The sequence below is a fragment of the Schistosoma mansoni genome, chromosome W (assembly GCF_000237925.1).
Source record: "Schistosoma mansoni strain Puerto Rico chromosome W, complete genome".
Taxonomy (NCBI): domain Eukaryota; kingdom Metazoa; phylum Platyhelminthes; class Trematoda; order Strigeidida; family Schistosomatidae; genus Schistosoma; species Schistosoma mansoni.
The window spans coordinates 51,169,740-51,181,774 of NC_031502.1; the positions used below are offsets into that span (position 1 = coordinate 51,169,740).

The 12,035-nt window shown below is 32.2% G+C and overlaps 1 protein-coding gene across 1 annotated transcript in view; it reads left to right on the plus strand.

Moving 5' to 3' along the window:
* The window catches only part of Smp_139760 (kinesin-like protein), a gene marked incomplete at its 3' end in the record, with an annotated part of 47,957 nt that overhangs the window by 8,067 nt on the left and 27,855 nt on the right, over positions 1 to 12,035 (plus strand). The window contains exon 8 of the mRNA XM_018790072.1: positions 6,560 to 6,643. Coding sequence (XP_018655452.1) covers positions 6,560 to 6,643 — 84 coding nt within the window. The remainder of the gene's footprint in view (positions 1 to 6,559; positions 6,644 to 12,035) is intronic.

The window sequence follows — 12,035 nt, forward strand, 5'->3', positions numbered from 1 at the left end:
AATTCATGTAATACTCATGATATATATATATATATATATATATACTTATATATATATATTCAATTGTTGATCAAAAGTCACACTGAAATTAACATATTCTGTGAGATGTATGGTATTCTAGTTTGAACTATGTATAGGTTTACAGGAATATACATGTTTTTGCATGATTTTTCCATGAAAATGTTTCTTCAATTAAAAGAGTAGATTTTTGTTTCTTATTTCTGCAAAAATGTTCACTATTTGTTTCTTCGTGTAAAATAACAGTCTTAAAATACTAATAATAATGGTAATGATAATAATAGTAGTTATAATTGTTACTATAGTTCACAATACTCATTTTAAAAAGAATTATTCAGTCCTGCTAATTAGTGATGTATATGGAGAATAGTGTTGACCCGAAAAAGTGTATAAAATCTGAGATCAACATGAACTTTATTGTGTTTGCAAACATGGCGGTGCCCAAATTAGTGTCAGTAGAAGCTGGTGGTGGTTAGTCATATAGTTTGAAGTCCTTGTGTATCTTGATTTCTGATAACGCTATGTTAAGTCAGATTACCGTACATCATCGGGAGAATTTCGAGAATAAAACACTTGTTTAGAAGTTTTCACTTTCGAAGAAACAAGCAAATAAATTTTTTTTAATGTCATTTTTTGACTGTTTGACTCATTTTATTCCTGATTTTTGTATATCTAATTGACAGTTGTCAGAGTGATTCACTGTTTTCTCTTTTTTATGATCAATGAAACTATGGGCGCAAATTTTGCTTAGTTCTTGATCTAATCTTAAAAAGATTGCTATGTATTTCATAATAGTTCGTGTGTACCATACTTTTTAAAGATTTACTAAAAGTTATATTTACTATGGCGTTTTGGGTAGTTGAATGTTGACACTGCATACATAGGTTGATCATTAGCGCAGCATAATCGGAGTAATGCGCTGCCTGGTTAAACACTTAGTTAGTTCAAAAACTGACTAAATTCACTGATTTGAAAAGAAAAAAAAATACACATCTAAATTTTTGCCAATTAGCTATTATGTCCTAATTTTCTTTCCTTGATTCACATTTAAGGTTTAATAAAGAAAAGAGATTAAATTTTCCTTGAGTTTTCTATTTATTTTTCCTTTAGTTGCGTTCATTCTATTTCTGTAAATAAATTTTCCATTGTTCTATGCTTGTACATAATCTATCCAATAAATATACGAATCCGGAAAGTTCTTAAAATGTTGAGATTTGTGTACAGATTTACCGTATTGAACAAATTCGTTCTTTTCAAAATAATCAAGTTTTCCCATGAAGACCTTAAATACTGAGAAAATGATGCAATGCCGGGACAGTAGTCAGCTTCTTGTATTTTCTGTTTTTTCTACTCAACAGTTTATTATTCGTATGGTTGATGATCAACTGAACTTAGGAAAATCGTCTGTTCATATAATTGTAAGACGAAGCAATTAAATGACTAATTTTTGAATACCTTTAGGTGTCTGGAACAGTTTAAATAGGGATGAGAAAAGAGTATTTGCACAAATAGTCAGTAGTTCGGAAATGATGAAGTCGATATACTCTAATTCTTATAAACGAGAGTATGTTTTCAAATCCTCAGTTTGTGTATTCTTCAGGCAGACTGTATACGTAGTTTTCTCGAATATAATGAGGAATATTATCTTGTTTAGCCGAGTTAAGTTTGATATTATTGTTATCAACTATTATTTTAAGGGACTAGTACTCCCCCATTTTCATAACAAATCAATATAACCTTGTAGAATAAACGAGTTGTAAAATATCGGGAAATTATTTCGTTCTATACCTAGCATGCCCGCAGTATTTTTTATTCCTGTTTTCTTCTACATCTCAAAATCAAGGTACACAATGGTTTTTTCAGCGCATATATTTAACACTTCCAGATTTAAATTTAATTAGGTCATTATATGTTACTGTGTAACTTACTGTTTATAGCTCACTGAACTTATTATACTCAATCATTTTATTCATTGTGATTTAATATCTGAAAGGTTTTAACTTTGCAGTGCAATGGGTCTTGGTTGCTGTATTAACTATTAATCTGAAAAATAATTTAGGATTATTGCTGTAAAATATCACTGTTAACAGTAGCTGTCAAATAATTAATTATTTTCATTTTCTACCATTTGCTGTACTGGATTTATATTTTGATTTGTCTTTTGTTATACTTGGTCATTTTTAATTCTCGTTTTCATTATGTGTATAATTACGCTTACATAGTATATTAAACCCTTTGGTTCCATATATCTTATTTCGTCTCTATTTTGTTGTCTATTTCTTTTCAACTATCAGTAATTTTGTTTGATCGACTTCTCTCTTTAATAAGAGAAGTTTACTTTGTACTGAAGTACGAAATATCATGTTAATATTCATCTATTCACGTGATGATTACACATTAATGGAATGGTGAGCCAGTTAGGTAAGGCATTTGACTTGTGACCACTCCATCATTTTCGGTTTGGACAACAAAGTAGTATCACTGCGTCTCTCATGTAAAGTATGGCTAGTAGGCGATTACATAAATCTGTATCTGATAAATCGTTTTTACATCATGCAATTGTATTTTATAGTTGGATCCGATCATGTAATAATGTAATACAACATAATTTTAAACTTTGCTGGTTCTAATTTACGTATAGGACACTTATTTCGACTGAAAAAATGTGTTATGATGATGATTTATTCAATAATTGTTTAGTTGGACTATAGGTTATCAATGTCGTGAAAAAACATAAGATCTAGGACAGAAACGCATGGAACCCAAAAGTTAAACATAGAACGTGGAAGTTAACAAAGTGAAAAGCTTTGAAAATGAAGACAACGTCAAGAGCAGTAAAATGATAAATATAGGAATTATAATTCAAAATGAACGAATGAGGTCAAAAAATGAAACGCATAAAATGATAATAAATTCGGAATTTATAGGAAGATAAAGAATCGGTCCAGCTAAATCGCTACAATCGATTTTTGACTGGATTGTCTAAAGTTCTCAGACCAAAAAGTATGTATTCCCTAAACATAGGTCAGTTGACGAATCATTCCCATGTCTTTCTTTGACGACCTGTACACACATTATCTCTTATGTCATCGCTTTTTAGAGTTTTTTATTCTTAACGATCGCAATATTACTAAATATTTTAGTTCTGGATGTTAGATTTTGGAAAGTGATTTGCAATGCGGGAAAAGTTTCAAACATTCATTCAATTTTTTGTACGGTTTCATATTTCTATAGCCAATGTTATCACAACATAATATATATCCACAAATTATTCAGTCCCTTCTCCTCTGCATCTGGAAATTAATTACTTTCATCAATCAATCCATCTGAAAAAGCTGCATTAAATATTTAATTCTACTTCATTTTCTACCTTACTGATTTTGCCACTCAATATAGTTTATCAATATTTTTGAAATTTCATATGTTCTCCTTAAAATTATTCAAGTGTTTATTTTAAGAAAAGTAAAATATTCAGTTTGTTTAACCCACTTGGCGTTTTTTCAGCAAGATTTTTTTCTACGGGATGGGGTTGCCGACCACATGCCCACCCCTCTTCTTTTACCCAAGCTTGGGACCGGCATTAACTCTAGAAGAGCTACAGGCACAGTTTTGATTATCACCTGTGTTTGATTTTCTTTTGTCAACTTCAAGATTTCAGTTATTTTGTTAACATAATCCCATTGCTTGGGTGAATTTAACTATGTTTTCTTTATTGGTTTATTTAGAGCATGTATTGATCGTTTTTACCCTTCACTTTTCTTGTTTTGATCAAATTCAAGGCTGATTGAATAATTTCTCTGTTTTTCTAGTGTTTTTTTGTTTTGTTAAGTTTTCCTCGATAAGAAATTTGTATTTCGTGGGAAGAGAAATATAGAAATCTTGCTTATATTAAAGTGGTTTATCAATATTCACACATACACACTGTATCTAAAATCTCAGTTTTATCACTGCACGGACAGATATTTGGTTTGAGTCCCGCGTGTGGGATCATACATGCGCGCTGCCGAGAAGTCCCATACTAGGACAAAATGGCCGTCTAGTGCTTCAGGGTTTTCAATGGTGGTCTAACATTAATTCATACATGATATCAATCTAAGCTCAACAATCTCCACAACCCTTTACTGATAAAAAAAATTAAATAGTTGTATTCACACGATAGATTTCGGAACCCTGTGTTTATTTCATTTTAGTTAGGTATATTGTTGTTGTTCTCGTTTATAAATGATTGCTTCTAATTTCGGTGGGTTCGTGTTATACATTTGTTGTTGTTGAAATTGTACAAGATTGGTTAAGTTACGTTTAATTGGTTGTATCTGATAGTTTTCAATGAACTGATTAGGCTGAATTCAGTTTTTTAGTTGGAAAAAGAAAGCGGAAATCACTAACTTATGTATGTAAGTTCAAAATTGGGACTTGAGATTTTAGGAAAAAAAATGCATAATCTCATATGATATCAGTAAGTGTGGATACTTTCTGATAACGTTGAAAAATAAACGTTTTTTCCTGTTGTATACTGATTTTACTGATTTGATGATAACCTATAAGAGTCATGGCTTTAATCTAAGCAGCTCTTTCGATAGCACATGATAAATATTCTGTTAAATCTAATTAAGCAATTGTTCAGTCCTTCTAGGCTTTCAGTATTTATTGGTTTAATATTACTTCCTGTTAGTATTATTTCTATAATGTGATTAATTTTAAGATTTAAATGTGATCATATTGCTGTATACTTATAATCTTATAGTTTTGACTAGGGACATTTCGTCTTATTTTTGTATTGGTTGACAGCTATTATAACTTATTCATATACATGCCAGGTTCTACTTTGCCTGTGTGACTGATTGACTATAATAATTTAAGCGTGGCTTACCATTGTCTAGTTTATAAATCCTTACAAAATTACTGAGTTAAACCTTAAACTGAACAACTATAGTTGTGAGATATCAACTCACTGAAGACAATTGGTAAACGGTTGCTCAACTTCGTGGGTTGGTTGGAGTTAGACATAAACACCATCGGATGCCGGCTCAGTGGTCTATCGGTTAAGTGCTCTGGCGCGAGACTGGTAGGTCCTGGGTTCGAGTCTCGCGAGGCGAGGTCGTGGATATGCACTGCTGAGGAGTCCCACAATAGGATAAAACGGCCGTCCAGTGCTTCCAGGTTTTCCCTGGTGGTCTAGCTTCAATTGACTCACGCTTTCAACTATAGTAACTCAATACTTTAATATATCTAATATTTATGAAATGTTGGTTAGAGTAGTGGACTTCTAACTATTGGATCATAAGCTCAAACTCCACTTCAAATGTTTCAGTGTAAGTGTATGTAATAGTATCAGTAAATCTCATATATTGTGTGACTGAAACAGGAGTAAATATGGTAATTAGTAGATTATTTATACCATTTATTTTCATATCATTCACAATTCAGTGTTGGAATAGTATTTCTTAGTATATTACTTAGTTTTAGAATAAAATCTTTGGGGGTCAATAATAGACATTTCTTAATCGTACTGAATCTTAGAATAAATACGTGGGATGGTTTATTTTAACCAATATTCTCGTTACAGTTGACTACCATTTTATCGGTGCATATTAGTGTTAAAAGAAAATCTTATTTTAATATCATGTTGATGAAATGATGATCATGAATAATTTGTGCTTTTGGTTTTTAGTAAACATTAAAGTTAGCCATTATTTTTTGAAGTCAGTTTTAAATTGAAACGGCATTACTTACGCCTGTTACTCCCAATGGAGCATAGGCCGCCGACCAGCATTGTCCAACCCACTCTGTCCTGAGCCTTCCTTTCTAGTTCTATCCAATTTTTGTTCATTCTTCTCATGTCTGTCTCTATTTCTCGGCGTAATGTGTTCTTTGGTCTTCCTCTTCTCCTTTGACCTTCAGGATTTCGTGTGAGGGCTTGCCAAATTGGAACGGCATTAAAATTCATTATTGATTGAGCAGTTATTTCTTCCTGTCTCAGAAATAGTCATCCCTTTATATCATCGATCACCCTCGAGATCATGATTTTCAAGTTTTACAGCTAATCTTTGATCATCCAGTTATTGGATTATAATTAAGTAATGTAACTCAAGATTTATCACTACCATTCTTTAATGTCATCATTATTTGTTGAGAATGACACTACTTTTCCAAAATGGGATTTTTCTTAATAATTCTCATTTTTTTAACTAGAGATGGGTCATTACATTGAGTCGTTCACTTATTGTCCACTACAGTCATTTAGTAAATATTCCCCTTTCATCGTCTAAAATTTAAAAATTCTACCATTAGGACTTTGAACAAATCTATTTTTGAACACATTACTTATGAAACATTTAAATAAGACCAAATAATCATTCACTACACACTGACTTCAAATACCTTTTCTTGTCTATAGTGAACTATATCTTCAGATTCATCGAATTCTCATAGTCAGTCTAATTAAAATGAATTTTATGATTTGTTTATTTTGATAATAGAAACTATATCTTAGTATCTATCACTTTTGTTTATACCATTTCGTTTTTTTTCTGTCTGAAAGTTATTAGGTGCAGATCATTTGGATGTAGCAAAACAGTTGAACAATTTGGCTTTACTTTGTCAAAGTCAAGGGAAATTTGATGAAGTATGTTCTACAATCTTGTTGTTAATTTTTACTTTTTTTATATAATAGTGTTACTTATTATCGTATCAGTGAAATGATATCCTAAGACTTTTTCTTCTAGTCTGAGCCATGTTGGCAGATGCAGACTACTTGGTTGGGGTCCACGTGACTATCGTAACCAATGAATGGAGACTCTAGGTGACAGGGCTCAGAATCGATCACAATGGAGTAGGTGTATCTTTATCTTCCCTTAAACCTTGAGATTAAAATTGCTTCATATCTGTCCTTCTTCCTGTGCTATATCCTTATATACAATCTTTCTTTTATATATTATTACTATTGAAGTAACTACTTCTATGAATCATGTGTTGATCTTGTTGTACTAATGAGGTATGGCAACTTGGACCGATGCATAAACGTGCCTGGTCCTATGTTGTAGCTGACTGATCCTAAGACTTTAAAATACTACTCTATTTCATATTTCATGTAAATCAGTGTCTCTGGTGTAATCAATATTTTTTATTACAGTAAAAACAACTTAGATTAATGGATTATTTGTTCACAGTTGCACGATATTGCTCAATCATATGTTTAAGGTTGGCGAGGGAAAAGAATGAATGGGATGTTAATTGTTGACTTCCAGTTCTATCCAAATTACTTTCTTATCAACAACATAACCCTTTGTGATGATATTAGCATTCACAATACTTAGTTATAAACCAAATTAGCCAATGTGTTAATTTACTTCTAAAATGTTTGTCACTGGAATATAACGGAGTGGTTCAACTGGAGATCCAATGTTTATAGTTTCGAGGAATTGGAATCAGGAGTTGGCTTACTTTAGTGAGATTTTTTGTATACGGTTCCATATTCCTGGAAGAAATATAAAATGCTGTTCACATATTTGCAATTTTTCGTCATTTTATAAAAAAGTGTTATGTAGTACTCAAAGCTGTACAACATACAAATTGTAGATAATCAAAGCTGATGTAACTACAGTATATTATCATAACTTACATGATGTTTTGCAGTGTTTTATGGTAATTTTTGATCTTACTTACTTAGTGGTTAACGTTTTTTAGCAAGGTTTTTCTACGGGATAAGGTTGCAGACTCCATCCTCAGCCCTCTTCCTTTATTCGGGCTTGGGACCGACATTAACCCTAGAACTGCCAATGTCGAAATTTTTGATCTTACTTAATCAATATTGTGTAACAATTGTGTAGCGTGTCACTTAGGAAAGGTGTTTGTTTATTATTTTCATAAAAACATTTCAGTGACCTTTTTATTTGGATTCATTGGCATAAAGAATAAATCCATATATCTGGAGCTTAGAGGTTCTAAATTTAACATTGTGATAGGTGATTGGGGTCACCATCAAATCTTTCTAACATAGTAGAGTCACAAGAGCCAATAGAGCCGAGTTGTGTTCTCATAAACAGCAAGTCTGACTACTTCGTCAGCGTAGTGACTATGGTCAGGATTTTTGCAAACGAACTCATAGAAAATTATTTTTACATTGGTTTATTTATTTATTTATTTAAACCCATAAAGATTGGTACAAAAGGGCACCAGATATATGAGGGCTGTGATACTACCCAGGTGCCCAAACTGGTCGACCACTCACATAACACATAGCAGCTATACTCTCATGATGTGTATTCTATATACAGTATCCTTCTGCTCACCAGAGGTCTCGATATATCTGATACCTATACTCACTGTCTCACACTTTCGTTTTTAAAATGGTGATCACGAAAACTAAGAGTAATCTGTAGACTTTCGTTATTTGACCATAGGTGCTAGTTTATCTTCATTGGGCTGGTGTGAAGTGCACAACTTGGGTAGCTAAATAACCATTCTAGTTCCTACGTTGTTTCTGCTTTATCCTTTTGTCAGGAACTTTTCAGTTCATCCTATAGATGCTAGAAACTTAATTCTTTAAGTTGTCTCTGACCGACTAGTTTTACTAACGTCTTGAAAGTTAAGATTAGAACACTCGATATATAATGGACTTGTGAAGCGTAAAATGAAATATATTTCACTATTTCTATGACTCTAGTTCGATAATCAAAAATACAATGATCACCAGTTGTGAACAAATCACCTATGGAAAACCATCTTACTGGTTTTATTCTGAATAACATTGCTTGATATGGCCATAACTACCAAGGCTTAGTTACATATCCTGCCAGTTCTTTCTGCTTTTCTCAGTTTTTATATATTCCTGTTTAGTACTCTAATTATTCAGTTTCTGTTCAGATTTAAAGTCTATGAAGCGGAAATGCATTAATCTAGTTGAGACTTAATCTTTTCTCTCTTTAATCCACAAAATTTTGTTTCATCATCATCGTAATTCAATTTCTTTCGAGTACTAATATGCTGGTTCACCAATTAAAACTCTATCAGTTAAAAGAGATTTAGGTTTGTTTAACATTGACGCTTTTGTCCAACAAATGTATTTTTGAGTTTAAGTTTTAGATGAATCTGTGTTTGTGTATTTCTTTCTGCGTGACATGTATGTTTACTGTCATACAAAAATCTTTTGCCTTCTTCGTTTGCTTATTTCCTTCCTCTCTTCCTTTCATTCAGTTTACTTATCTAGTTGATTTATCATTCCATTTATTTATAAACTGGTCAGTAGTGCTTTGATTTCAATTGATCTGTTAAAAACTGAATTCTGTGGACGGTGGATGGTTGCTCAATTTCGTGGATTGGTTGAAGCTAGACATTAACACCGTTGGATGCCGGCTCAGTGCTCTAGAGGTTAAGCGCTCGCGAGGCGGGATCGTGGATTTGCATTACTTAGGAGTCCCACAATATGACGAAATGGCCGTCCAGTGCTTCCAGATTTTCCATGGTGGTCTAGCTTCAATTGACTGATGATTTCAACTATAAAATTACTAAAATCTCCACAAAACCCCCTTCTTATAATTCTGTCTATATTTTCATTATCATTTTTGATCACTTTTGAAACACAAATCGATGTTTTTCTCCTTTCGTTTTTCAGTTGGCATGTGATAGAACCCATGTAAACTTTGTTCCTTAAGAATTTTTGTCTGTATGTGGTGTAGTTTAATTTTTATTCTCTTTTCTAATAAGTTTATTTGTTTTAATTAACTGAAAATAAACGTAATTAGCTAGGTTATTGGCAATGTGAATAATGAATATTTTCGTGTTTTTCTAAGTTGTATCATGAAAATTCTGTTATGCCATGTAAAACTATACTTCAGGATAAATATCCAAGTTTAAAACACTTACTCCTGTCACCTCCCGTAGAGGAACATAGGCCACTGACTAGCGTTCTCCATCGAACTCTATCCTGAGCGATCCTTTCCAGTTGCTATCCATTCTTTTGATATCTGCTTCCAATTCCCAACGCAATGTGTTTAAAACAGGATATAAGTAATTTAAGTGTGAACCATAAATATTATGTCTGAAACATCCAATACATATTACAGTTCTATTTTGTTACATCTATTTAATGAACGAACTAACTTGTGTACTCTTTATGGTTTTCACTTGTTTCTAACAATAGTATTTGTTCTCAGCAAACTATTTATTTCTAGTTTGGGTTTTGTTTTATTTTTGGAAATATGTTGCCACCTTCAAGTTGTGACGTGCATTCTGTTGTTTACTTACGTGTTACATCTAGACTATTGATTTTCATTAAACTTTATTTGTAATTGTACAATGAACTTTCGGTTATGAACTCTAGTTTTGTGCTAGTGTTTGAGCCCATAAGTGGTGCTATAGAACAGAATGACATTTTTACTGTAAATATACGTTGACATAGTTCAGAAAGTATTCCTCCTGGAAGTAATAATGGATACAAGTTTTATATAACTTTTGATACTGCGTAAGTGTTAAAGTGAAGGCGACCGTTATGTACTTTGAAAGATCGGTGTATTACATGAAAATTATTCAGAAATCATATTTTTTGTATCTTTTTTTCTCATTTCTGAAGAATCTAGTTTCAACTCCGAGATATATTTTAGTTTGAGTCTACAAACATCAATTTAGCACATTCATCCTCAAATAAACAACGGGGATTCGTAGCTATACGGTCTCCCGTCTATTGAAATACAAAACTAGAAAGTTTTCTTCTAAGTGCTGTATATCACGTTTTTCTCTATAGCAGAGGTTCTCTAGATAACTGACGAAAATCCTCAGTCTCTTTGACCTGTGAAAGGATTATATGTGATCAATGTAAAGTCTGTCACTCTTGGATTATGGAGTCAGGCAACATTAATCAACCTTGCTTCCAGACACTTTAAGAAGATGTAAAATCTAAAGCAATGATTGACTGACAGGTGTTAGTCGCCCGCTTCCTTCAGGCAATCTATGAATCACGCTTACAATCATCAGTTTATTTTTATCTCGTTAATAACTTCATCACACTCACACACCCATACAATTTTCTACTCTGCAATAGTTACTGACGAAATACCAACTACACAGTGAAGCTTTTAACGTTTAAACGAAATAATAATACACAAAACGATCAAGCTTTGTAATCCAATTCTGAAATCCTAATTCATGAAATGTCTGTTGTGTTGTTGCGATATGCAACTAATATCCAAGTATAACTGTTTACCTAATCTCATATATATATATATATATATATATATGACTTCGAACTATTCTTCTACTGATTGGAGCTCAGATGAAATTAATTATGAGTTTTGACAAAATATGTTAGTCTTATTTCAACAGGCGAAGTGTATGAATGTTGTTATAATAACAAGTATGTGAACACAGACTGTGGGTAAACTTATTGGACGCAACAATGACGTCTTCAGAGTCTCTTACTGTCAAGACTATGATGGGGATCGTTTGTATGCGTTTTCCCACTTATGATTAGTCAACAGTATTTTTAAATGTATTCTACGTTATTGTCTAACCTGACAGTCTTCCACATCAACCTACCGACGAACATTTGAGAGTTCTATGAAAGATGATTTCTTACATGGAACTTCAGTCATCCACTGACCCATGTTTGAATTAATTCAAGAAATAGAAATTAAGTTTCCGATCTTAATTTTGAAATGACGAGTAGTAGGGAAATGTATACTAGACAGCTAATATAACAAACAAACTAGTTCTTTCCTTCTTTAACTTGAATAGAGTGTAATGTGAAGATAAGTTAACTTAAATGCATATTGTATAAGAGTTTACACAACACCTTTAAGTAATAATCATTATTCCTAATCGTCATTCTATGATTTTAGCTAGTTTTCATGCACAGGTTTATATTTCTTTCTCAACTTCGAAAAATAAATGACATTTAATAATTAATATATTTTATGTTATATCCCATTGAGTAGAAAAAATTGTATTTCTAACGTTTCGTGACTTAGTGTAAATCACTTCTTCATAGTAAATAAATAAGTGAAATTAAATTAACACAAGTT